Source organism: Aricia agestis, chromosome 20, assembly GCF_905147365.1.
Source record: "Aricia agestis chromosome 20, ilAriAges1.1, whole genome shotgun sequence".
Taxonomy (NCBI): domain Eukaryota; kingdom Metazoa; phylum Arthropoda; class Insecta; order Lepidoptera; family Lycaenidae; genus Aricia; species Aricia agestis.
Window position 1 is genome coordinate 9,237,361 of NC_056425.1, and position 27,283 is coordinate 9,264,643.

Sequence of the window (27,283 nt, forward strand, 5' to 3'; positions counted from 1 at the left end):
CAGTTATTCTAGAGTCTGAGAAAGGACATAGGCTACATTTTGATGTGGGAAAATATCTTATTTCCATGAAAATATCGATGAAAATTACTTCACATTGCGCGTGGCCAGCGCTCATCCCGGGGGTCCGGGTTCGAGTCCCGCAGGCGGAACAAAAAGTTTTCAATGTTCCTGGGTCTTGGATGTGTATTATAATAATATTTCAAAAATCTTAAATATATTTTATGTATAATATTATAAAAAATCCAGAAATATATCGACGCGATGCAATGAACATTTTAGTTCTAATACGATTCAACAGATGGCGCTTTTTTTTTACTTCGTTGTAACATAGAACTAATCATACTTATTAGTTATTATGTTTTTGTTTATAGTTTTTAATACGTTAGAATATTATGTTTAATAATATTATCACTTGCTATAATAATAATCAATCTATCTGATCTTATAGAACTCCTACTGCATTTCTAAGGAGTTCGAGTGTGTTGTGTTGGCCTATATTCCATCCAGAAAATATTTTTACATTTTAATTCTAATATATGAAAACAGATGGCGCTTTATTTTTACTTCATTATTATAACAGAACTAATCATACCTACTTTATTATATTATTGTTTTTATTCATAACTAGCTGTTGCCCGCGACTTCGTCCGCGTGGACTTTAGTTTATAGCGCGCGGTGTCAACAAAATTTGTGTCAAATTTAAAAACTTTTTAAAACCCTGGTAAGTGGTACCCCTCTTAGGGCCGCGCAGCGCGCTACACCGGAATGGCAGCGCTGAAAGTGCTCGCCTCGCCGCTGCCATTCCGGTGTAGCGCGGCCCTTAATTAATCAAAATACCCGAAAACAGCTGTGCAGTGTGCACATAATCTGTACTAATATTATGAATGCGAAAGTATCTCTGTCTGTCTGTCTGTCTGTCAGTCTCGCTTTCACGCCAAACGCCAAAACTACCGAACCGATTGTAATGAAATTTTGTATACTGATAGTCTAAAGCCTGAGAAAGGACATAGGCTACTTTTTTACTGGAAAAAAGGGTTGTAAGGGTCGTAAATTTGTTCAAAAAGTTCATAATAGATGGCGCCGTGCGTCTTCTACATCGCGCTGACGCTTGCTCAAAAGTCTTTCTATAAGAGGTGGTATCATCTTACATTTAAGTCTCGATTTTTTTCGATTGTTATATCTATTCTACGGTATTAAATAACTCAGTACTTTATCTGTGCAGGCAGTGACGTAACCTTAAGACCAAATTTCACCAACGACTGTTAAAGTTAATGCTCGAATTAGTATCACGTTAGCTGTTTCGTTTTTCATATGAATGAAAGAGAAGATAGGATATTTTAACAAGCTGTTAACACTAACAGACGTTGGTGAAATTGGGGCTAAACCTATCAATGATAAATAGTTTATGGGTAAAGTTGTGTAATTGGGGGGCTAAATAAGCATTAAAATTTGGCATAATATATAAAGTTTAACATACAAAAATGAAGTACTTATTGTTTGCACACTGCACAGCTGTATTGATTTAAGGGGTACCAGGGTTTTTTTATAAAAGCTTTTGACACCAATTTTGTTGACATCGCGCGCTATAAACTGAAGTCCACGCGGACGAAGTCGCGGGCAACAGCTAGTAGTTTATATACTAGGTGACTGGTTGTTAGTTGTTACAAATACTGAATACATGAATAAATAATTAATATATTTCCAAATGCAAGTGTCGTAGACTTCTCTACATAATACTATTATAATGGTCCGCTTATGATAATAATAAATAATTGGATGGTTAAAACACGGTTAAAAATCAATTGAAGATGACACTACTATGATTATTGTACCTAGTTACCTGTAAAAAGCTGCGACCTCACATCCCTGTCGTAATTCGTGTCGTAAAACTAGTGGCATACTTAACGCAAAACGGATGTGGCCACATAAGAAAAAAAAACAGGAAAGGAAAAAACTATAAAGTTAATTTTGAATTTGGAATGAATAACCTGTAAATGCGAACGGTAATTTAATGTATTGTTTGTGTCAGATTAGCTAGCAAGCGCGAAGTGTAAACACGTCATCAAAGCAAGGCCGCGGTGTCAGCCCGCGATGCGAGCGCCAAATCTCCGGGTAAGTATTCAAATACTAATTAGAATAACTGAACATCGGTCTTTTAGATATCCATAAGATACTTTTTTTTAAGTTTGCCGTAAACACTCTTCTTTTTAGGGTTCCGTACCCAAAGGGTGAAAACGGGACCCTATTACTGAGACTTCGATGTCTGTCCGTCTGTCCGTCTGTCTCCAGGCTGTAACTCTAGAACCGCTACAGAACCGCTGAAAATTTCACAGATTGTGCATTTCTGTTGCCGCCAATGAAATTCTACTTATACAGATATGTTACGTCCATACTATTTTCCGGCTTAAATCTCTTCCGAACAATTTTCAAATTCAAAATTGCAAACATTGACAAATTTGACAGATAAGTGAAACAAAAGATACGAAAAACCATTTACATAAAAGAGACAGTTCTATTTTTAAACGACGAATCGTATCGCTGTCTCTTTCTTCGCATGAGCTATGACGAAAATTCGTTTTTTTTTTCAGATTGTTCGAAAAAATAATTGAAAATGTAAATAATCGAGGTATTTATTGCAATCAAGACATGTGGTAAGAGATTCCATGTGTTTTGTTTACTTTCGAGTCATAATTGGTACATTTTCGAAACACGCACGACGTCATTTTCTATTTATTTAGGTAAGACAAGACGTGGCACGTTCGTGACTGCGCTCGGTGCAGATTGCAGACTAAACAACAGACGGCCCAATTGGGCCGCATTTGAATCTTCACAACGCGCGCGGTAATAACATATCTGCTTTGAGTTTTTTATCATTGGTTGCCGCTATAACAACAAATACTTACTAAAAAAGGCAAAAAAAAAAATAATACCGTGTTTAAGGGGGGCTCTATACAACAAACGTGATTTTTTTGTTTGTATTCACTAGTAATCAATGGTAAGAGCTAGGCACTTGAAATTTTCACAAAATCCTTAATTACTTAATACATATTTGTACTTAAATAATTTAATAATAAAATGTTAATTAAGAAAATATTTAAGGAGGGCTCCCATACATAAAACTTTAGAGGACCGGTTGGTCTCTCTAAGAGTTCACTAGAGGTCGGAGGAGTAAAGAGTAAAACTCGATTTACTGTGGTGAACTGAAGTGATTTATTTACAAAAATGCGCTGCTTATATACAAAAAAATGAGTTAATTATTATTATTACAAAATGTACAAAGGTTAAAAGATTGATTGTGATTGGCTATTACAATTAGAAAGAGATGTACAGAAAGGGATGAAAACATTTACAAAAATTAGAAAGGGAAAAAAATTGAATAAGAAATATTTACAAGGTAATTATGATTGCCGCGCGAGAAACTGGCCGCGCCGCGGCGCGCGGCGCTGGCATCGCCCGAGTATAAATATGGGCTCTCGCGGGCCGCGAATTCAGTCCGCGCGCGCATTCCATACAGACGACGTCTCGCTGCCGGTCGCCGCCGTGCCGGTAATAATTGTAGTGCCGCCATTTTGTGAAGATGGAAGCTCTGCAAACGCCATGAAGACCGTAGCCACGCTGCGAAGATCCCTCGCTCGACGTAGCCGCGATGTGAAGACGCGTAGTGTTGTTGCGAAAAATTCTTATTAGAAAAATGCCTTTTTCAAGGCCGGTTCATGTCCGGTATTATTACACGGACAGCTGTTTCTCTCGTCATGCGAACGTACGTTCTTTGCAGAACGATTTTCTTGTGTTTCATCTTCTATAACGAACGTATACAAAGACGGCGTGCGTTCTTTTCAGAGCGCGTTGTTTTCGTTGTTTCATCGGCGAACGAACGTAGGTACTGCTACAGTGCTCCCCCTCAAGCGAAGCGTACCGGCAGTCTGACGACACGGCCTGTTCTTGTTGTCTTCTGTGCTGGACTTGCTGGTGACTTCTGCTTGATCGGTGTTGCACTTGGTAATGGTTGTGAGGTAACAGGTAAAGGTAATGAGGTAACGGTAAAAGGTAATGAGGTATTTTGAGGTAAATTATTGGTATGTGAAGGTAAGTTGAGAATTACCGGTGACTGTTGTACATTGCTCGTTGACTCGCCGAGGTAATCTTCACTCAGTATGTAGGCGGGCTTCAAACGATCGATGGATACTGTTGCTGTGCGATCGGGTAGTTGTATTACGTAGTATTTGTCTTCTCGTCGGAGAACTCTGTACGGCCCGTCGTACGGTGTTTGAAGTGGTTTCCTTACGGCGTCGTTACGTAAAAATACGTATTCGCACGTAAGTAGATCACGATGTATGAAGATGTTGCGTTGATTACCGTGGCGCTGTACATTGTTTTTCGGCTTGAGAGAGTTGATGTTTTTTCGTAGTTGCTCGATGTAGGTATGATCTAGGCTCGATGATGATGTTGTTTCGAAGAAGTCGGCCGGTAATCGTAAGTTACGACCGTAGGTTAATTCGGCGGCGCTGACTCCGGTGTCCTCACGTATGGCGGCGCGTAGTCCGAGTAAAACTGTAGGTAGCTCGTCGATCCACGATGTATTACTGTTGATGAGTCTTGTTTTCAGTGAATTCTTGAGACTTCGATGCCAGCGTTCGATCATTCCGTTAGATTGCGGATGGTACGGTGTTGTACGGGTTTTTTCGATACCCATACATCGAGTTAGGTTGACGAACAGCTGACTCTCGAACTGGCGTCCTTGATCGGTTGTTATTGTAGTCGGACACCCGAATCTCGCTATCCATTGTTCGTAGAATACTCTTGCGACGGTTTCGGCGGTGATGTCGGTGAGCGGTGCAGCTTCAGGCCATTTGTCGAGCGATCGATCATAGTAAGTAGGTATCTATGACCACTCGCTGTTGTAGGCAGCGGACCGATGATGTCGATATGGGTATGTTGAAAGCGGTCGACTTCTGGGAATGTCGACACGGCGCTCGATGTATGTCGTTGTATTTTGCTTCGCTGACATTGTATGCAGGTTTTTGTCCACTCGCTAATGTCGGAGTTCATTGACGGCCAGAAGAATTTTTGCGCGATGAGTTTTCTTGATGCTTTTGTTCCAGGGTGACTTATGTTATGAATGGAGTCGAATACGGCGCGTCGAAAGTCTTGCGGAATGTACGGCCGAACGTATTTTGTAGAAGTTTCGCATACAATCTTGGTATCGGAGTTAGGTAGCGTAGTTGTTTTGAAACTTAAGTTTTCTTGGCTGTAGAGTGTCGGTAGCGTGCTATCTCGCTCTTGCGCGCGAGATAACTCTTCATAATTTACAGCTGACGGCGTGTTGATTGTTTCGATGCGGCTGAATGTATCGGCGACTATGTTGTCTTTTCCGCTGATATGGCGAATGTCGTGCGTGAACTCGGAGATAAAAAGTAGTTGTCGAGTTCTTCTCGGAGTTTCCGATGTCGATGTTTTCTTCTGTAGGGCGAATGTCAATGGCTTGTGGTCGGTGAATATAATGAGTTCTCGGCCTTCGAATACTTTTCTGAAGTATTTTACTGACATGTAGATAGCTTGAAGTTCGCGATCGTAGGTGCTGTACTTCGTTTGCGCTGTTGTAAATTTCTTCGAGAAGTAGCCGAGTGGTTGCCATTTGTTATTGTTGAATTGTTGTATTACAGCTCCCGCTGCGGTGTCCGAGGCGTCGGAGAAAATAGCGATCGGTGCTTTGTGATTCGGGTGGGCGAGCAAAACAGCGTTTTTGATGCTATTTTTGCATGCCACGAATGCTTCTTTTGATGTCTCATTCCACTCGATCGGTGTCTTGTCTCGCTTTTTCGCATTATGTAGGTATGCGTGTAGCGGGGCTTGAATAGTGGCGGCGTTCGGAATACTGTCTCGGTAGAAGTTTAGCATGCCGAGAAAACGTCGTAATTCTTCTATATTCTTCGGTAATGGGAATTCTTCTATCGCTTGTAATTTATCTTGTGGCGGCTTGATTCCGTCGCTGTTTACGGTGAAGCCGAGGAATTTCACTTCTTGTTTTCCGAGTACACATTTGGCTGGGTTTATCGTGATTCCGTTTTCTTCTAGGCGTTGAAGAACACACCGCAGATGTTGGCGATGTTCTTCTTCGCTGCTGGATGCGATCAACAAGTCGTCGATGAACGAGAAGACGAAGTCGTAGCCTTGCAGTATTTCGTGTATAAAACGTTGAAATGTCTGGCCTGCGTTCCTTAGGCCGGGACACATTCTCGGAAATTCGAATAAACCGAATGGTGTGATGATTGCTGTCTTCTCTATATCCTCTTCATGGACTGGTAATTGCTGGTAGGCTCGGTTTAAGTCGATCGTCGAGAAAATAGTTTTTCCGGCGAGTTGAAAGGTGAAGTCTCGTAGTCGGGGTATAGGGTAGCGGTCGGGCTTTGTTACTGCGTTGAGTCGTCGGTAGTCGCCGCACACCCTTATGTCGCCGTTCTTCTTTGGTACGACGTGAAGTGGAGAAGACCAAGCGCTCTTGCTGGGACGACAGAGACCTTGTTGCATCATATTTTCGAATTCTTTTTTCACTTGGTTGTAGCGATGCGGTTGTAGCGGTCGGGCGCGACAATGTAGCGGTGGCCCAGACGTCTCGATGAAGTGTTCGACGCTGTGTTTCGGTGTAATATTCATCGCTGTCAATCTCGTGATGCCGGGGAAGTCTTCTAGTATGTCGTGGTACGCCTGCGTGCTGTCGACACTACGGACAGTAGGTACGTCCGTGTAGCGTCCGGGAGCGTTAATATGTAGACTGGTTCTCCCGTCGATGAGTCTTCTATTTTTCAAGTCGACTATGAGTTCGTGGTGTTGCAGGAAGTCGGCACCGAGGATTGGCTTCGAGACTGCGGCGACGATGAACTTCCATTTGTATGGTCGGCGAAGTCCGATGTTGAGTTCCAGTGTTTTCTCGCCGTATGTCGGTATGACGGTGTTGTTGGCGGCGTAGAGTTGAAAAGGTAGCGGCTGGAGATGAAGGCCTTTCTTTTTTGGTATGACGGATATGTTTGCACCCGTGTCTACCAAAAAAGTGAGATTCGTAGTCTTGTCCGTGATGAATAGGCGGTATTGTTTGTTGTGAACGCCGGATTCCGCCGCTGCCAACGTTCTGTCTAGTTTTCCGTCGTGTCGAATGTACACGGTTGTGTACATTTTCGCGCTTCTTTCCCGAATCTGTTGTGGTAGTAACAGAATGGCGATGGTGATGGAGATCGTGGACGTGAAGATGACCGCTGACGGAATCGGGATGTCGATCTGTATCTTGAGCGTTGATAGTTATTTTCTCTTCTATAATTATTGCTATCGAACTGTCGATTTTTCAGTTCGGCGACCTCTAGGGAGAGTTTTCTTATTTCTTCTATGAGAAGGCACTCGATGTTTGATGATGTTGATGTGGAGCTATTTACACGATGACTTGAGATGCTATTTACATTATTTACAGTTGACTGCTCCATTATTTTGTCGGCCAGCGCAGCTTGCTCGTCGAGTGTGGTCTTCGACTGGAACGTTTCACTGACGGCCAGGACTATAGTTGCAAAACTTCTGAAAAATTCCGAATAATTCCGGAATACTTCTGGGAAAGTTTCTTTAAATTTGAATTATTCAAAATGAATTTAATTAAAAAAATTATATGAATTTTTATTCATTTATTAAAAATAAATAAAAAAATAAAAAAAAAAATAATTTTTATTAAAAATAAAAATGGTATTTTGCATCAATCATCGATCGCCGCCGCGCATAGAGCGTCGCCCGCCGGCCGCTATCACCGCTTCGCACGCGCCGACTGCCACGGCGAAATATTCGACGGAAACATTCGATTGCGGGGTACGAATCTTTCCGCGGGGTGAGGGAAAACTTCTCCGGGGAGCATCTCCCTTCCGCGCCGCCGTCGCCCGCTCGTACGGGCGAGCGAGTCGTGCGTTAATATATAATAAATAGTTTACAACTTCCAAGCGCAATTTTCCTCGTTTTTTTTGACAGTTGAAATATTCCCAAAGTTTCGGAATATTTCGGAATACTTCCGAAGTATTCGACGGGAATAATTCGGAATCTTTCCCGCCAGCATCTATAGCCAGGACGGAGCGAATATTTGTCGGGAGGAGATTGGCCCACATGAGCTGTAGGGTGGAATCGGGGACCTTGTTGCGAGCCAGGTTTCGCATACGTCTGAGAAGTTGTGAAGGTTTTTGGTCTCCCAATTCCATGTCCGTCAGCAGCGTTTGGAATTGCCGACTGTCGGATTCTTCGTATGCGGAGATGAGCCGGTCCTTAAGAGCTTGATACTCGTTTGTTTCTGGCGGGTTGTACAGAAGATCGGCGATTTGCTCGATGTCTTCTTTTTCTAGACGAGCGATGACCATCTGGGAGAGCTGGCTTTGGTTTTTCTGCAGGCTGCTGGTGGCTGCTTCGAAGGTGACGAACCAGAGCCTGGGTTTGTCTCTCCAGAATGGCGGAATTCGCATCGAAAGTGCGATGCCGGCGATTTCCTGTGATGACGGTGACGTCGCCGTGTTGCTGGTGAGTGCCGAGGTTTCGGGCAGGGATTCGCCTCTGGGTTCCATTTTTTCAGTGGGATTTCGGGCAGCGATTCGTTGTGCAGCGTTTCGTCCGAGCAGCGTTTCGTCCGAGCAGCGTTTCGTCGTGCAGCGTTTTGTTGCGGAGAGTTTCCCGGGCAGAGATTCCTCTTGCAGGTGCTTGTTGTTCACGGGGTCACCAGTTTAGAGGACCGGTTGGTCTCTCTAAGAGTTCACTAGAGGTCGGAGGAGTAAAGAGTAAAACTCGATTTACTGTGGTGAACTGAAGTGATTTATTTACAAAAATGCGCTGCTTATATACAAAAAAATGAGTTAATTATTATTATTACAAAATGTACAAAGGTTAAAAGATTGATTGTGATTGGCTATTACAATTAGAAAGAGATGTACAGAAAGGGATGAAAACATTTACAAAAATTAGAAAGGGAAAAAAATTGAATAAGAAATATTTACAAGGTAATTATGATTGCCGCGCGAGAAACTGGCCGCGCCGCGGCGCGCGGCGCTGGCATCGCCCGAGTATAAATATGGGCTCTCGCGGGCCGCGAATTCAGTCCGCGCGCGCATTCCATACAGACGACGTCTCGCTGCCGGTCGCCGCCGTGCCGGTAATAATTGTAGTGCCGCCATTTTGTGAAGATGGAAGCTCTGCAAACGCCATGAAGACCGTAGCCACGCTGCGAAGATCCCTCGCTCGACGTAGCCGCGATGTGAAGACGCGTAGTGTTGTTGCGAAAAATTCTTATTAGAAAAATGCCTTTTTCAAGGCCGGTTCATGTCCGGTATTATTACACGGACAGCTGTTTCTCTCGTCATGCGAACGTACGTTCTTTGCAGAACGATTTTCTTCTGTGTTTCATCTTCTATAACGAACGTATACAAAGACGGCGTGCGTTCTTTTCAGAGCGCGTTGTTTTCGTTGTTTCATCGGCGAACGAACGTAGGTACTGCTACAAAACCATTGTTATATGCCCCTGATGCCCGAATTAAATGATTTGAATTTCAATAAAACACATTTTTTTGCCTACTTTCGCTCTATACCGGTACCTTCGTGCGCGAGTACGACATGCACTTGGCCGATTTTTTAAATTAGCATCATTCAAAATAAAAAAAAAATTGATTTTCAAAACAATTTTCTACGTTCAGATGCGTGGTACCTATCACAGATTAAATTTTCTTTCAAAAAGATCGAAAGCTTTTAAATACAAGCGGAAAACTTTATCTACATCTACTATTTTTTGCTACAAAGTGATACTATTCTTCATCACTGTACTTCTCTTATCTCAATTTATTTCAATTATTATAAAGAGAACATAGCTACTTATTCCATAGCGAAACTCGAACCCCCGACCTACATAAGAGTTAAAATGTGGCTACTGCAGTCATTAATTATCAAAATAGTTCTGTTTTGATCTCCGACTAAAAATACATCAATTAAGATATTTTTGTTGGCAACACTTTAGATCAAATAAAAACGTTATTCGTTCAGTGGCCGGTTTAAGCTAATTTTAGTAGTCAAGGTTACAATTTCTACTTTTAAAATATTTCATTGATATTAAAAACTATTTACTTACGCACTTTTAAAACCTTTCTCATCTGAGCATATTCGTTTGTGAAGAAACATCTACATTACTCCAAACATTGTTGTATGTGTAAATAGAGGCAAATAAATTATAAGAGTTCGGATTTTATTGTTAGCTCAATTCAATTAATAAAACTTTACATAGGCATAGAGAAAACCTAGGTAGAAACTAGAAACGTAGAAAGGTAGGGGAGAGAATAATGCTGCAAACTCTTTTATCACTTCCCACCTATGCCACCAAACCAATTAAAAAAATGATATTTAGTATAGAAAGTAAAAACTATGAGTCCCGGATATTCCATAAAGTTAATATACCTACCGGAATATATTAACTTTATGGGATATTCTGAAAAGAAAATTATTCCGCAAAAAATTCTCATACGCGTAATAGACGCAACTTGCAACTTTTTTTTGTCTTTTACGAAATAGATAATAAAAATATTAAAGCCACATTGTAATAATATTCCGTTATACGCGGTAAAGTGAAAAATATCACGCATGTATAATGTAGTGGGCCCTGGCGCGTCCAGACTCCAGACAGATTTGGTGATGAAATAATTGTCACCTTATCCCTAAATTTGAAATTGTGATTGTCTGGGGTCCGACCTAGTTTTGAAGGACGCTGGGCCGCCCCTGCTTTGCATAATCTGTCTAGTTACTTATTAAACGGCGGGATAGGCTTAGGCGGTTTATAAAGCGAACTTTCTAGACACGTTTGGCGGAATGTCTAGTCCAGGGAAACTTGTGGTTAGTCATATGTACTTAACTTTATGTAGATTTTGACATATAAGCTCTGTTTATTTTCATACAACCTTTTCGTTAAATTAAAATATCACTGAAGTCCGATTGCGGCCGTTACAGGCTAGAGCTTAGAGTTTAGACCATAACTTATAAGAGGGCAAACGAGCAAACGGGTCACGGAAAGCAACTTCCGTCGCCCATGGACACTTGCAACATGAGAAGAGCTGCAGGTGCGTTGCCGGCCTTTTAAGACGGAAAAGGGTAATAGGGGAGGGTAGGGAAGGGAATAGGGTAGGGGATTGGGCCTCCGGTAAACTCACTCACTCGGCGAAACACAGCGCAAGCGCTGTTTCACGACGGTTTTCGTGAACGTGGTATTTCTCCGGTCGAGCCGGCCCATTCGTGCCGAAGCATGGCTCTCCCACGTTATGCTTTTGATGCATTTTGATTGGAACAGATTATATTTTAATCTGGGGGCACGGCAATGCCCCCGCCAAGTCGAGCAAAAAAGCGGCACGGCCGTACCATCCTTTTCTCGAACCAATTCAGGCTCTTTTTGACCCCCTATAACTTCGTTGTGGATAAACCAACAAGCCTGAATTATCAGTTGTTAAGCAAGCATTGTATAAACAAGGTATATTTAAAATTCCATTCAATTTGCACAAGTAGTTTAAGAGCTGTAACTTGTTAAATTTTGTCACTGACTGACTGACTGACTGACTGACCGATCACCAAAAGTCTAAGGCACTTCTAGCAGACACAGAACCTTTAAATTTAGAATATAATTAGTGTTTACTGTCTAAATCAAGGAAAAATTCAAATATTTCAAAATTCTGTCCAGTTTTCTAGATACACTAACTTCGTAAATAACGTTGTAATCCCATATAAATGTATAGGATTACAAAGTTACATTTGCGGTTTATGAATCATTGTACCCGTACCATCAATATCTCCGGTTTATCGTCGGTAGAGAGATATCTAGCTAGTGTTTAGTGTCTTAATTAAGGGAAAACCTAATAAACATTTCATAATAACTGTCCAGTTTTCTTCTTCTTTCTCTAACTTCGTGAATAACTTTGTAATCCCATATACATATTGTATAAGATTACAAAGTTACATTAATGGCAATTTATGAATCATTGTACCGGTACCATCGATATTTCCGTACGTATATTCGAAGGACTAATAGTTGTAGATAGGCTACGAATAATAAAAACTGTAGGTAATATATTATTATTATATTATTATTAATTGTTAGTTTTATTTGTTTCTTATAAAAATCGTTATTGATATTTATAGAAGTAAAAGGTACCAAAAAGAAGAAACATAGGACTCTACAAAAAGAAGTGAGATCCCATCAAAAACATCCTGTAAAAAAACCAAGTCTCGCAACTCAGTTTTTATACCGTAAAAATTTATGAGATCCATGCAATACCAAGTCGATTAATTTATTCAGTCCCTACCTAGGGGACCTTCTGTCTCAAGTTATTACATAAGTTATTATCAGATCAATATTAAAAATCTTTTACGTTTTAAATAAATAGATCGACTTGGACATCGCATGAAAACACAATGTACCTATATCTTACAATTTATACATAATGATTATAATATAGTCTATTGCGGTCCATACGATTGATGCAGGCCCGTAGTGCTGTGTGATACTGTATAGTGTTATACTAAACAATCTAATCATGCGAGGTTTAGCATGTCCCTCGGGCTCCCTGAGATCATATCAAAGGGTTTTCGTGGTTGGATACCGCTGTCGATCCTGGCGACACAGGAGATACAGTGGTGGAAATGTGTGGTGGGCCAAAGCCCGTTTTAAATAACTCATATAGTTTGGGTTGCACCAACTAACTTTATCTATAACTGTAACTTTAACTTCAACTTTAACTATAACTACAGTGCAAAATGTCAAATCTTTGGTTAAAGTTAAATATGGCGTGACGCCATATTTAACCTCCGCTCATACGTATATTTGAAAATTTACTATGTTTTACAGTGTTATATTTTTCCTATCGATTTTTACGGATAATTCAATGTTTTATACCCTCAATCCCGTTACCTGTAGCTTCAATAAAAAAAAGACGCAACAGGCATCTGTGAATTTCTCCGGTTAAAGTTAAGGGTAAAGTTAAAGCTAAAGGACGCCATATTTACTATAACCATAACTTTAACTTTAACCACGCCTCTAGTGCAACCCAACCTTAAGTAGTATAGAAGAAAGGCAAAAGTTTAATAGGCTACTGATAATAATTTTAATGATGACGCATTCGTAAAAAAAATGTATGACATACTATGTACCTACCTATACATATAACATAGCATATTATGATACTAAATGTATGTTGACATTGATACTATGCTTTTCGAATCGCAGAGGAATGTTTGTGAACTTGCCAAATTCTTGCGGAAGACATATTTTAGATAATGCATACTGCGAATATGACAGTACAAAGTACAGGAAATTAGGCGAAGACGTGTGACAGAACATGTGTTCATTATACAGAACATCTGAATTACATAAATATGTGACTTGCAGGCAATTTCCTTGGTAGTCAAAGGGTTAAGTATTGGTAGTTGGAAAAGATTTACAACGGTCTACATTTTCTAACAGACTTTTCTAAGTACTAAAAACCGTGTTGGGTATGTTTTAGATTGCTTGTTTTCTATGAGAGGCCGACCCAGCCTCTCATAGAAAACAAGCAATGGAACCTTAATGGAACAGCAAAAAATGGAAAGGGCGTAAGCGACAAAATATGTCGCGTAATTTAAAAATCATCAATACATTTCATATAAGCTATCTGCAAATTAAAGTGTATGATTGAACCAATCTATGTACAAATTTTGGAAGCTTAAATCACTCTCCTCTGTTGGCAAAACGAATCCCTTTTTTTACAGAGGTATTTTTAATTGATTATTCTGTGTTATAAAAGTTGACCAATCGTATTATGCTATGGGTAATTCAAAGACAAAGGCATGATGAATACTGACAATGAACTTTAATTTCTTAGTTTTGGTGATTGCTGAGAAAAATCGATATCGCTACAGCCAAATTATCAAGGCGTCGCCTTAAAACGTTGCAGTTCACGGTCAATACGAGTATTATGAGCATAATGTAGATTGTAGATTGAAAAGTTAAGAAGGTTATTAAGGTACTTTTTAAGTTTTTTTTATCTACTTGCGAAGATCTGGGCTAAAGTTGTCTTCATGGGAGAGCCATACTTCGGCACGAATGGGCCGGCTCGACCGGAGAAATACCACGTTCTCACAGAAAACCGGCCTGAAACAGCGCTAGCGCTGTGTTTCGCCGAGTGAGTGAGTTTACCGGAGGCCCAATCCCCTACCCTATTCCCTTCCCTACCCTCCCATATTCCCTTCCCATCCCTACCCTCCCCTATTACCCTATTCCCTCTTAAAAGGCCGGCAACGCACCTGCAGCTCTTCTGATGCTGCGAGTGTCTATGGGCGACGGAAGTTGCTTTCCATCAGGTGACCCGTTTGCTCGTTTGCCCACTTATTTCATAAAAAAAATATGATAAATCGTTACTAAAATACTATCTGCTATATAATGTCTAATGAGTAATGACAAAATCTTTAAATTCTTAAGTATATCTATCATACCTATTATACCCGTTCTATGTAAAGTCCATTGATTGATATGCTTTTGGTCATGTCGTGTTCGTTTCCTTTATAAATCGCTCTTACTATGTAAGCAGTTAGTGTTGTGCCCAGACGTCGACAATCCCAGACAATGGGAGTCCGGCATCTGACAGCAATAGTGACGCGCATTAGGTTATCGATATTTAATTTAAATATTTGTTTTCGATCCAATGTGCATACATAATATGGTATTGTCTAAAATTATTGTGGCTTGCGCTATGCACACTGGATCTAAAGTCTCTAGTTCTCTACCTATCGATATAATGTACATAGTTTGTCTATTGCCAAGTTAGCTGTAATATCAAATACTGGAGCTTTCAATCAATTATTCGTTTTCGTCTGTCGATACGACGCTCATCAGTCATCACTTATGCCGTCACAATTTCGGCCAGTGATAGTGACGTGCGCATTGTTGTCGATAATCGATATTATTTTTGCATGTGCATCAAATTTCAACATTCGTACGTCAAGTCGGGGTATAAATCCTTGGCGATTGAATGCAGACGCATGCTCACGCGCATAATTCAAAGGGGCGATCACCAGGCCGCTTGGCATGCAGACGGCCGTGCGGGCCCGTTACCAGTACATGATGTGTATTGGAAGTACAGTCATAACAATCGATTTTCATCGGGATTCTAGATTGATCTTCTCGGTGTGGTTTGGAATGCCTGCATAATGTAAGTTTTCATAGATAACTATATTGAAGCACTGTTTCGTAATAGGTAAACATATTATTCCGGTTGTAACAAAATAAAGAGATGATACTTTAGAGTATGTATAGTGTATACTGTATAGGTCCCTTATATAAATTTATACGTGGGAAAGCCATGCTTCGGCACGAATGGGCCGGCTCGACCGGAGAAATACCACGTTCTCACAGAAAACCGGCGTGAAACAGCGCTTGCGCTGTGTTTCGCTGAGTGAGTGAGTGAGTTTACCGGAGGCCCAATTCCCTTTCCTATCCTCCTCTATTCCTTTCCCTTCCCATCCCTACCCTCCCCTATTACCCTATTCCCTCTTAAAAGGCCGGCAACGCACCTGCAGCTCTTCTGATGCTGCGAGTGTCCATGGGCGACGGAAGTTGCTTTCCATCAGGTGACCCGTTTGCTCGTTTGCCCCCTTCTTTCATTAAAAAAAAATAGAGTTCAATGTGAAAGTAGCAGTGCTGAAAGAGTAACTTTTTTTTACTTTTGTATGGGAAAATTCATAAAGTGCATCAAAAAAATTTGCTCTTTTTAGCGCTGCTACTTTCGCAGTGAACTCTATGTACGGGACACATACACAACCTTAAGTATTATAAGTTATAACTATGTTTGATGGTAGATGTCGATGTTATACGAATAAAAAGTGTATTTGCAGTAGGTAATAAAATATTGTTCTAGATCTCAATCCATGGTTTCTAGTCGTTATGTTACTTTGGTATTTTCATGTTTGAGATGTTTGTGTTACTTTTGTTTTTTCGCGATTGCCACATCAAAAAAATGTTATATTCCAATGACACAAAATGTACTTTGCCATTGATATTTTATCGACAATTATTTACCTTAAAAATATCGATAACTTTATAAAATACCTGCCAAAATGTTATCAACACAATCAAAAATATCGATAAATTTAAACAAATTTATCGACGTTTTCCGCCCCGTATGGACAGGTGCGGGTTCGGATCTCGAGGCGCTAGTTGATACCGGACGGCGCGGTTTATTTGCACACAACAGGAAACCGACTGACTGACAGACAGAAAAATTATACCTAAGTATTTAAACGTACTGGGAACTGGGTAGGAAGTGTGAATGTTACAAGGAAAAGTAAATTATTTCATAATTGGATTTTTATTATTCGAGATATTTTATGTTGAATTCGGATAAATAACTTTAGTACAGCGGGGCTAAAATGGTCGCTTTGGAGAATCATATAATTAATCATAATATGATTAATTTTTAAACTCCTCTTTGCGTGCAATTCATATAGTGATTCACTTAGATTAATTATTGGTCCCGCGAGCGGCGCTCGCGCGCGGCGACCAATCATTAATCCAAGCGAATCACTTTTAAACTCCACTTTGCGTGCAATTCATATAGTGATTCGCTTACATCAATGATTGGTCTCTAGCGCGGCGCTCGCGCGCGGCGACCAATCACTAATCGGAGCGAAACACTATATGAATTGCACGCAAAGTGGAGTTTAAAAATGAACCATATTATGATTCAATATATGATTCTCCAAAGCGACCACTTTAGCCCCGCTGTGCTCCCAAAGTGATAATGTGCATAGAAATATTCGAAAATTTTTGGCAACGGTCGTATTTCCAGAGTGACGGTAGAAGATAGTGCATTGTCTAATTGCATTGCGCTTAAGATACATGTATTAGTCAAAGTTCGTCGTGATATTCCTGTAGCTTTTGTAACACGGTCATTATTCACGGTCATTCATGCGCATTATTAATTTTAGAGTACTGTACGTTCTATTCATGATGCTCGAAAGATCATTTAGGGCCTGTTTCACCACTTCCTGATAGAGTGCCGGATATGCTATCCACAACTTTTTTGACCGATTTTCTATATACTCTATCTGTCAATTTAAGTGGTGGATAGAATATCCACCACTTAGGGCCTGTTTCACCACTTCCTGATAAGTGACGAATAGGCTATCCACCAATTAACTTGACAGATCAAGTATGGAGAATCTCTCAAAGAAGTTGTGAATAGGCTATTCGGCATTTTATCAGAAAGTGGTGAAACAGGCTCTAAGTGTCATAATATATTACTTATAAATCGTTACGTACTTATAATATTATGATTAAATTTAATTTATAATTGTCTAGTTAAATATCGTTATTGTACAGTCACATCACTACAATATAATATGTCCTATCTGTTTTGGCACCTTCTCTGTATTTTTTTAATGATCAAGACTGAAATATACTACAAGCGTGGTGTTCACAAAAAATACCTTTACATTGTTGCAGAAACTTTATCCCACACTGGGTGATGGGCACAATCAAAGGTGTATTCACTATACATTCACTATATTCACATACACTATACATAATTGCGATGAAATCTGTAGAAAAGTCCAGCTGAAGTGCGATTATAAAATTATTAGTAATAATTGCTGCGCTCGCTTAAATATTTCCGTGTAAGTGCAAAACAGTCAAAGACATCACATTTTTAACCTTATTGCCTACAGGCGTACAGTGTCAGCTCTGTTCAGAGATGTTTTACCTCTCACAGTACCTTTAGACCTACGACATAAAGATGATATTTTACAAAAACGCTCCGAGGTAGAGTAAGTTTCAGGGTATCTCAAAGTGTGAAACGTGGCACCCAGTCCCCGGGGTACCAACTGCCACGGCACAGCAAGAATTAAGAAACTACAAACAGTAAGTTAAATAGTAACCGATTCTTCATAATGGCGAATGATGGAACAAATCTGGGGGGCGAGCCAAGACCTTTGCTCTATCGCTTCGTTATAGAATCGCCGATCAAAAAATATATGAAAAGTGTATGGAATTGATATAAGACGAGTCGAACGTAGACACGTCATGTTAACGAGCGCTTATGTCAATTCCATACATTTTGATCGGCGATTCAATAACGAAGCGACTACGAAAAAGTCTTGGCTAAATGGCCGGTGATTATGAACGTGAAGATAGTCATATTCACCGATGATTGCTTTAAATGTTTAATTGTGGGCTACAGAGTACAGAAAGCTTCACAACCTGCATGGAGATGGTTACATCTTGACTTTCTGCAGAAGATATTTTAAATTGTATGTCCTTTATAATGATGTTGATGATAATGACTCATTATCACCATGTTATACGTACATACAGCTATTTATATACCTATTTCTTTAAATTAGTAGAGAATTCCTTATAATTACATATATTTTGCACATACAAGCAAGTCCTTTATGTTACAGACATGAACCTAATAAAACGAAAAATACAACCCAAAGAAACGTATTTAAAATAGGCGCCCTTACCCAGTAAATCCAGCTATTTTTAAATGGCTAACTAGAGTAGATGGGAACAGTAAGTATAGTTTGGGAGCACCTGGACTGTACTAATGACCGTAGATTAAGTGCCGTAGACGACGTTTCCGCTCTTTATTATGCGGCCGCGCAGAGTGCAGGCACGTTGCTGGGCGACGCAAGACATGTCATTTTCTAGACAATAGACATCAACAATTATTCATATCTATACAGCTAATATAACTAATTATCATAAAATGTTTTTTAGAACGTGCTAATTTCATGAACTTTTTTTTATGAAATAAGGGGGCAAACGAGCAAACGGGTCACCTGATGGAAAGCAACTTCCGTCGCCCATGGACACTCGCAGCATCAGAATAGCTGCAAGTGCGTTGCCGGTCTTTTAAGAGGGAATAGGGTAATAGGGGAGGGTATAAGGGAAGGGGATAGGGGAGGGTAGGGAAGGGAATAGGGTAGGGCATTGGGCCTCCGATAAACTCACTCACTCGGCGAAACACAGCGCTAGCGCTGTTTCACGCCGGTTTTCTGTGAGAACGTGGTATTTCTCCGGTCGAGCCGGCCCATTCGTGCCGAAGCATGGCTCTCCCACGTACATAAGACTATAGGTTCGATTTGAATTTCGAGTTTGAGGTTCGAGTTTAGAAAATATTGTTTATCTCTGAGTGACAGTATAGCTAATTATCAAACAAAAAGAAGACCAAAAAATCACGTTTGTTGTATGGGAAATATTAATATTATTTTGTTTTTAGTACTTATTCGTTGTTATAGCGGCAACAGATAATATACACAATCTGTAAAAAATTCAGAAGTCTAGCTATCAGTGGCGAAGGGTGAATATTTTCGGAAGGGAAGCCGGAGTAAAAAATCTACTTACCAAAACGCTCAGCACTGATTTTCAACAATGTTCGAGTTTTTGAGTTTGATAATGATGCATTTGAAAAATTAAGTTGTATGCGTGACGGCACATACGATCATTCAAAACTAAGTTTGGAAAACGAAGTTTCCTTCGACAGCAAATAATCTGTCAGACAACAGTCTCAGCTGTACGAGTCACAATTAACAAATCACAATACAAATTAATTTAAATTCGCGACACTGCACTCTTCTTAACGCTAAAACAAATATATTATATACATTCGACATTCAAAACACAAAACAAAGAAGTTGTTTACAAACACTCATCCGCCATTTGACTCATAACAACTTTACTTCATGAAGTTTATCTTTCTCGCTCGCACTTGTGCGTTGCTAATTAACCTTTCTCCGTAATAACTTGCCGAGTATCGGCTTATTTCCGAGTATATTGGCGCGTGGTAGAACGAGACAGAACATGACGATCAGTTCACAGGAATGAAAAGGACAGATGCTTACTATGAAATATCGTTGTATGAAGAAATAACCCGCTAATTTATCGGCTTCTATCGGAGATGGCCTGCACGTTGCATTGCCTATATAAATTTGTAGGCGATTAATTATTAATTTAAACTATTTCAAGTGAGAGAAATATTTATTGCATACTTATACAATTTTGTAGGCGTTTAGTGAATTCAAAGTTTTTTAAGTAAGTATGTAAAATATTTATTAGATAAAAATGTATTTGGCCCATAGATTCGATTTTCCAAAAGGGAAGCCGACGGGAATCGGGTTATATGGAGTATTCGCCACTGCTAGCTATAGCGGTTCTTGAGATACAGCCTGGCGACATACAGACAGACAGACAGACGGACGGACGGACGAACGAACGGGCGGACGGACGGAAGACAGACAGACAGACAGACAGAAGGACAGACAGACAGACGGACAGACGGACAGACGGACAGACAGACAGACGGACAGGCGGACAGACGGACAGACGGATAGACGGACAGACAGACAGACAGACGGACGGACAGACAAACAGACAGACAGACAGACAGACAGACAGACAGACAGACAGACAGACAGACAGACAGACAGACAGACAGACAGACAGACAGACAGACAGACAGACAGACATACAGACAGACGGACGGACGGACGGACGGACGGACGGACGGACGGACGGGCGGACGGACGGACGGGCGGACGGACGGACGGGCGGACGGACGGACAGACAATGAAGTCTTAGCTTACTAAATAGGGTCCCGTTTCTACCCTTTGGTTACGAAACCCTAAAAATTATACCCTAAACATTACACATAATATTCAAACCCTAAACAATAATATTCAAGCGAATCGAATGATCTAGAGCCAAACAGATTTTAGTGCATTGGAAACCTGACTTTCCTGCTAGAATTAGATCATAAATCTAAAGTTATAGTCGTTATTAGTAAAGACTTCAAATACTAGACTAATCGCACGTAATTACTGCTAATAGTTAGCTATTTGATCTGACTATTTTTATAGCTACAATTATTTGAATAGTTGTTATAGTTAAGGTAAGTAGTAAATTGACCCAGCTGGTTACTGGCTAATGGCTATACACTATACAGGGGTTAACCTATCAATATACAAAAAAATCTGCTGGTTAGGGTTCTGTTTTAGGGTTCTGTACTTGGTTGACTCCGGACCATCTGATGGTTGGGGTTCCGTTTTAGGGTTCTGTAGTCAACTAAGTTTTTTTTATTATAGAACCCTAAAACGGAACCCTATCCAGCTGTTTTTTTTTTGTTTATTAGTAGGTTAATAGTTATATAATTTATGAGTAACGTTGGCCTACATATAGAACAATCCATATTTTAGGACCATCAAATCGAAATATTAAATCCTTTCTAACTCTGTTAGCTACCACTTTCGAGATTTTTCGCAGAGGAAATTGTTGTTCGTCTTATCAAATTGAAGCTACTCACGAAAAATTTGCTTGATAGTAATAAAAAAAGGCCAAAAAAATCACGTATGTTGTATGGGAATAATTATTAATATTAATTTGTTTCTAGTATTTGTTGTTATAGCGGCAACAGATACACATAATCTGTTAAAATTTCAGAAGCCTAACTTTAGTGATTCTTGAGATACAGCCTGGAGACAGACAGACGGACGGACGGACGGACAAACAACAAAGTCTCCAGTAATAGGCTCCCGCTTTTACCCTTTAGGTACGGAACCCTAAAAAGGTTCTAGATAACCCGGACTATACGTTTTCCTGTGGTGGAAAGCTCTATGTGGCCATCAAGATCGGTCCACTAGTTTAGTGCAACATCTTATAACTATAATATAGATTGAAATCGTAAATGTGGCTTATGATATAGCTAATTATACACACAGACAGAAGTAATTACTTATTCATTATTACGTGATACTCAGTCGACCTTATACTGTATGATTAAATATATTAACATACTGCATAAACAGTACATGCACTTGAAGTTACTATACTTACACTTCGAATAGGTATTTTCAATTTTTATTAGCTCTGTGATTCATACTAAACTAGCTATTTGACCGAGCTTTGCTCGGTATTCGATAAAACACGAAAAAAATGACATTTTCTAAAAATGATTCCTAGCTAGATCGATTTATCGCTCCCGAAACCCCCTAGATACTAAATTTCATGAAAATCGTTGGAGTCGATTCGGAGATTCCAATTATATATTAATACGTGAGCCAAAAACTTTGTAACCCTTTTGACGAAAAATGGGGAAACGTAGGTGAATTAAATTTTGCACAGTTATAGTTTATATATTGAAGGAGTGCATCGAGCTAATATTATTTAGAAATTATGCTTTTATCATATATATTTTTAACAAATAAAACATTACACACACTACAACACACACACTAGGAAAAATAACAGATTTTTGAGTGACAAGCCTATACATACGAATTATAATCTTTTATTTATGGTTGAAGTCTGTTGACAACAAGGTGACAAATTGAAAATGGAGTATAGTTTTTTTTATTGAATCTGAGATACTATTAGACAATGCTTACACGACCAGTCTGAGATCAGCTGAGTCAGAGTAGACAGGAGTCCCAGAGACAAGAGTTGAAAAAAATATGATAAAGTCTATCAATATTTTTTACAAAATATAGGTAGTAGGTAGTCCTAATGTCGTTGCAACTAAGGTCGAATTTCGACCATTGGGCGATCTCTAGTTACAAGAATTGCTCGTGACTAGGGATGCGCCTGTGGTTAAAATTCGCCCATACAGTGAAGCAGTTAGGAGAGTAGTGTCAGACTATCGAATTTGTTATAAATACTGCATAATATTTTGACGACGTGGGCTGTTGATAGCTCAAGCCGGGGGTCGCGGGTTCGCATCCCGCCTACGGAACAAAAAGTTTTCAAAGTTCCTGAGTCATGGATGTGTATTAAATATGTGTATCATACAATAAAAATCTTAAATATTTGTATAGTATACAAGAATTAAATATATTTCCGTTGTCTGGTACCCGTAACACAAGTCCTTCAGGTACTTAGCACGGGGCCAGACTGACGTGGTGTGATTTATGTGAAGCGTCTAGATATAGATATATTATGTTCCTATAATCCGAATTTTAAAAGGTTTTTAAGTCAACAAGATAGATCAAAATAAATAAGGCTAAACCATACTTATACATAATATATTATGCGGTTTAAGTAGCAAATATTTCGTAACTAGCTTAGAAAAATCTAATTATTATATAATATATCCTACGAGACACTACACTTCTTTTAGATAAGTAATTTTAGCGTGACGAAATCAAAAAAATTGTATAGTTTACACACAAAGTTTCGACTTTATAATCTGAATTCTAATATATATATATAAACTAGATGTCCCGCGCGGCTTCGCCCGCGTAAATTAGAAATTTTACAGAATCCGTAGGTACATTTTCCCATAAAAAATATTTCCCCCGTTTTTCCCACATTTTCCTGAGTTTCTTCTGTCGTATTAGTCTTAGAGTAATAATATAATATAACCTTCTCGATAAATGATATCAGGAATTCTCTCAGCACCTTCCGAACCACGGTATACCAGGTATATCTCGGTGCAAAATCTTACTTGTTGGTAGCATATGCTTAGAATACTTCTCACGAAACCGAAGTCACCATATGTTTCCCTATAAGTTTTGAGGAGTTCCCTCGATTACTTATGGATCCTTCATCAGATCACCACTTTTCTGAATATAATACCAAATTGGGATGATACCCTATATACCAAAAGAAAAATTTTGAAAATCGGTTAACAAACGGCTATAAGAAAACGAACATAACACCTCCCCCATTTTGAAAGTCGGTTAAAATTGTAGCCTATGTGTTATTTATTTAATATTTTAATCAGCACATGAATTGAATAACAAATTTTTTTTCAAATTAATCGTAGCACCATCTGTCAGGACAAACTAAAATTGAAATAGAATAATATTGAATGCGATGATAGCGCCGTCCGCCGGATCTAATGTAAAACATTCCAAAATCAACAACTCCTTATAAATAAGAAATTAATTGAAAAAACATTTTCCAGTAGACCAAACTGTAAATCTAAACCATTCTCGAATCTCCACGAACACACACAAAAAATTTCATCAAAATTGGTCCAGTCGTTTAGGAGGAGTTCAGTCACATACACACGCACACAAGAAATATATATATTAAGATAAGTCGAGTTTTCCTTCCTGACCCTATAATTCCAGAACGCACAAACCGATTTCCACGGTTTTGTATTCGTTGGAAAAGTCTCGGGCTCCGTGAGGTCTATAGAAAAAAAATCAGAAAAAACATCAAGAGAAAAGCAGGAAAACAGGGAAAATAATTTTATGGCAAACAACATTTGCCGGGACAGCTAGTCAATATTATAATAATAGCGTTATTTTTTTAGAACTTTAGACTTTAGAGGTGTCACTGTACTTTCAAGTATAAACTTTTTATAACATTGATTACCTAAATGATAATTTCAGAATAGCTAAATATAATTTAAGTGAAGTAGCATTAACAAAAAACTCAAGATTTTCCTTGTAAGAGCAGAAAAAGTTTAATATACCTACTGTATTCCTCTTATATCAACTTAGTTGATCTTAATATTATGTATATTGAATTAAAGTACATTGTTTTATGTCGGTAAACAACTTTAAAGTAAATGTTATTTAATGTTTTGTAAGTAAAATATCTGTAATTTTTTTTTTATTGCAAATGGTATCGTGCAATAGATTTTTAATTTTCAGAAATATTTTTTACGTTATTTTAGTTTATAAAATTACATTAATTCACTTATAAGTTTTCACCTAAGTAACTTAAATATTAACTTTATTATTTTATTTATATGTATTTGAGCACGTGAATTGAAGCGGACTCGCGGATTTAAATTTTATTATAGTTATCATATTATTTAGATATTTACGAGCAAATGATCAAAAAGACACTTCGAAGAAATTCAACTGAAGCAAGAGTAATATAGAATATATTGTGACTTTATCTGCCGCAGTCAAAAATATTAATTAATAAGTACTTAATTGAAATCAAATGAAGATTTTGACATAAGCCCCATTATATTCTGTCATCAAACGCTTCATTAAATTGAAGTTTATTCATCATTAAATGTCTCTGAGTGCGGCAGTAAGTGTATTATATATTATGTACGATTATGTACATATATTGTATAGCATAAAATCAATGAACGTGTATACAATCACGTGTATTTAGTACATGTGTAGTACTGACCTGGCGCTTCCGGTTTGGAACTTGTTCTAATCTTTATATTCCTAACTCTACCACTCTTGACTCCACCAATGTGAAGCAACTACATAGATTAACAAACGTATACAGTATTTCATCATGTCAAATTTATTTTTATATCCACTTAGAAATGTTAAGTTGAGATTCAACTTACGAAAATTCCCCGCGCCGAAAAAAGTTTTCCCCAAACTTTTCCGACACGTTTTCGCGCCGTAAGAAACGCTTTAGGCCACTATTATCATTCGTATAAAATACTTTTTTTTTGAGCATTTCGCCACGAGTCACGGGCCGGGAGCCGTTCTACCGGTCGGGCGACTTCGGAACAATCACACAATTTTACTCGGTTATTGTGAACACTGAATATTTTAGGACACGTCGAACTGGACGACGGAAAACTGGTACGCACGCACGCACCGTCGGAAATTTTACGAGAACCGGGAATAATGCACGAAAACTTTGAGACAATGTGTCAAGAAAAAATACAATTTTTGTTGAGAGAAAAACTTTTACAAAAAATAGGAAAAATTCGGCGTTTGATAGCTAAAAGACGGGAAAACAGCACGTTACACGGATACGCACGATACCATCAAACACGTTGCAAAAAAAAGAACACGCGACAACAACTTTTTAACACTTCAAAATGTTTTCAAAAATCGGGGGTGAATTTTGGAGCACGCACTATTCAGGGGGTGAATATTACCTGCTGCCGGGCTCGCGAGCACGAGCGGCAGCAGCAGCAGCAGGCGCATGCTATGCGGCGCGCGCGCTCGCCCCGCCGGCCGGGCGCTCGCCGCGCCACTGCCCGCTCTGCACACACTCGCGGCACGCATCCGACCATCGGTCTGGCCTTATCGGGGAGTCGGCGCGGACTGAGCGCCGAGCGCCCGGTATCTTATCATTGTGATGCAAACGTGTTCAGAGTCGACGACCCAGCGTTACCCTATTAATAGGGAAAATAATTGCAATAAGGGGCCACGTGGTGTAAAGAAAAATGGGCAGCGGGACACCCGCGGATCAATGAACTCACAAGCGTTGAAGTCTTTTCAAGGGCGCTTAGCGCACAAAAAGTCTCGCGCGGTGACATTTTCAGTGGAAGTTTTGGGAAAAAATACTTTGATTGCAGGGTCCGGAGGCCTCATGATTACTACCTGCATGTTTATTTTTTCTCGCAAACATAAGATGTACCTTACGGAGTTTATGTTAATACAAGTTACAACTCAAAAATAAATTTTATTAAATTATCGAACGATTGTAGGTTTCTGAAAATATTTGAGTCATTATAAAAACCGGGGAAAATTTAATTTTTGGCTAGCGAAAGTGTCATTCACGAAGTAGCGACTCATCGAATTAGTTTGAAAATTATAAATAATTCGTTACTCCGGATATTATAGAGCTTCCGGCTAACTGACACTTGAGTCAAGCGACGATCTGACTTCAAATCACGTCAGTAAGAGGAAAAAAAATAAAATGAGTTTTTGCCGATTGAGACGAATCCACGTGTAGTATATTATACACTTGATACTAATTTGTAAATTAATGTGCAAACAAACATATTTTTATACTAAACGACGTCCGCAACTCCGTTGCGACAAAACTATTTTGTCGCGCGGGTACCGTACATTTTTCCAGGATAAAAAGTATCTTCGATACAGACACACTTTCGCATTTATTTAAATATTAAGTGTGGATTGGTAAGTAATCGGAAAATATGCGGAAAATAATGTAGAGTCAGACCATATCTCAAATGTTTTGAGAAACCTCGAATACTTGAACTTGGCTTGACACGCTACCGCGTGTCTAGATTATGTACCTCTTACATCATCTATCGAATGCAAATCGGTTTAAAGCAATACAAACTATCTTCATTTTAAGGGGGATGTTTGTAATTAGGTTTCGAATATCAACAACTAAAATGTAGGTTTTGAAAATACAATATACCTACAAGATGTTAGTATAAACACCGTTATCCTTGAAACCATCAAATGAGCCTGTCAAAATGAACAAATTTTTCTATGAGTTCCCAGCATTATCATAGAAAAAGTTGTTCATTTTGACAGGCTCATTTGATGGTTTCAAGGATAACGGTGTTTACACTAACACATTGTATAATTT

General features: G+C 39.1%; 1 protein-coding gene across 1 annotated transcript in view; it reads right to left on the reverse strand.

The window, feature by feature from the left end:
• LOC121737303 (follistatin) overlaps positions 1-26,021 on the reverse strand; it is a 60,664-nt gene extending 34,643 nt beyond the window's left edge. The window contains exon 1 of the mRNA XM_042128934.1: positions 25,872-26,021. Within this exon, the coding sequence (XP_041984868.1) occupies positions 25,872-26,001 (130 nt within the window). The 5' untranslated portion in view covers positions 26,002-26,021. The remainder of the gene's footprint in view (positions 1-25,871) is intronic.
• Between the last annotated feature and the right edge of the window lie 1,262 nt (positions 26,022-27,283).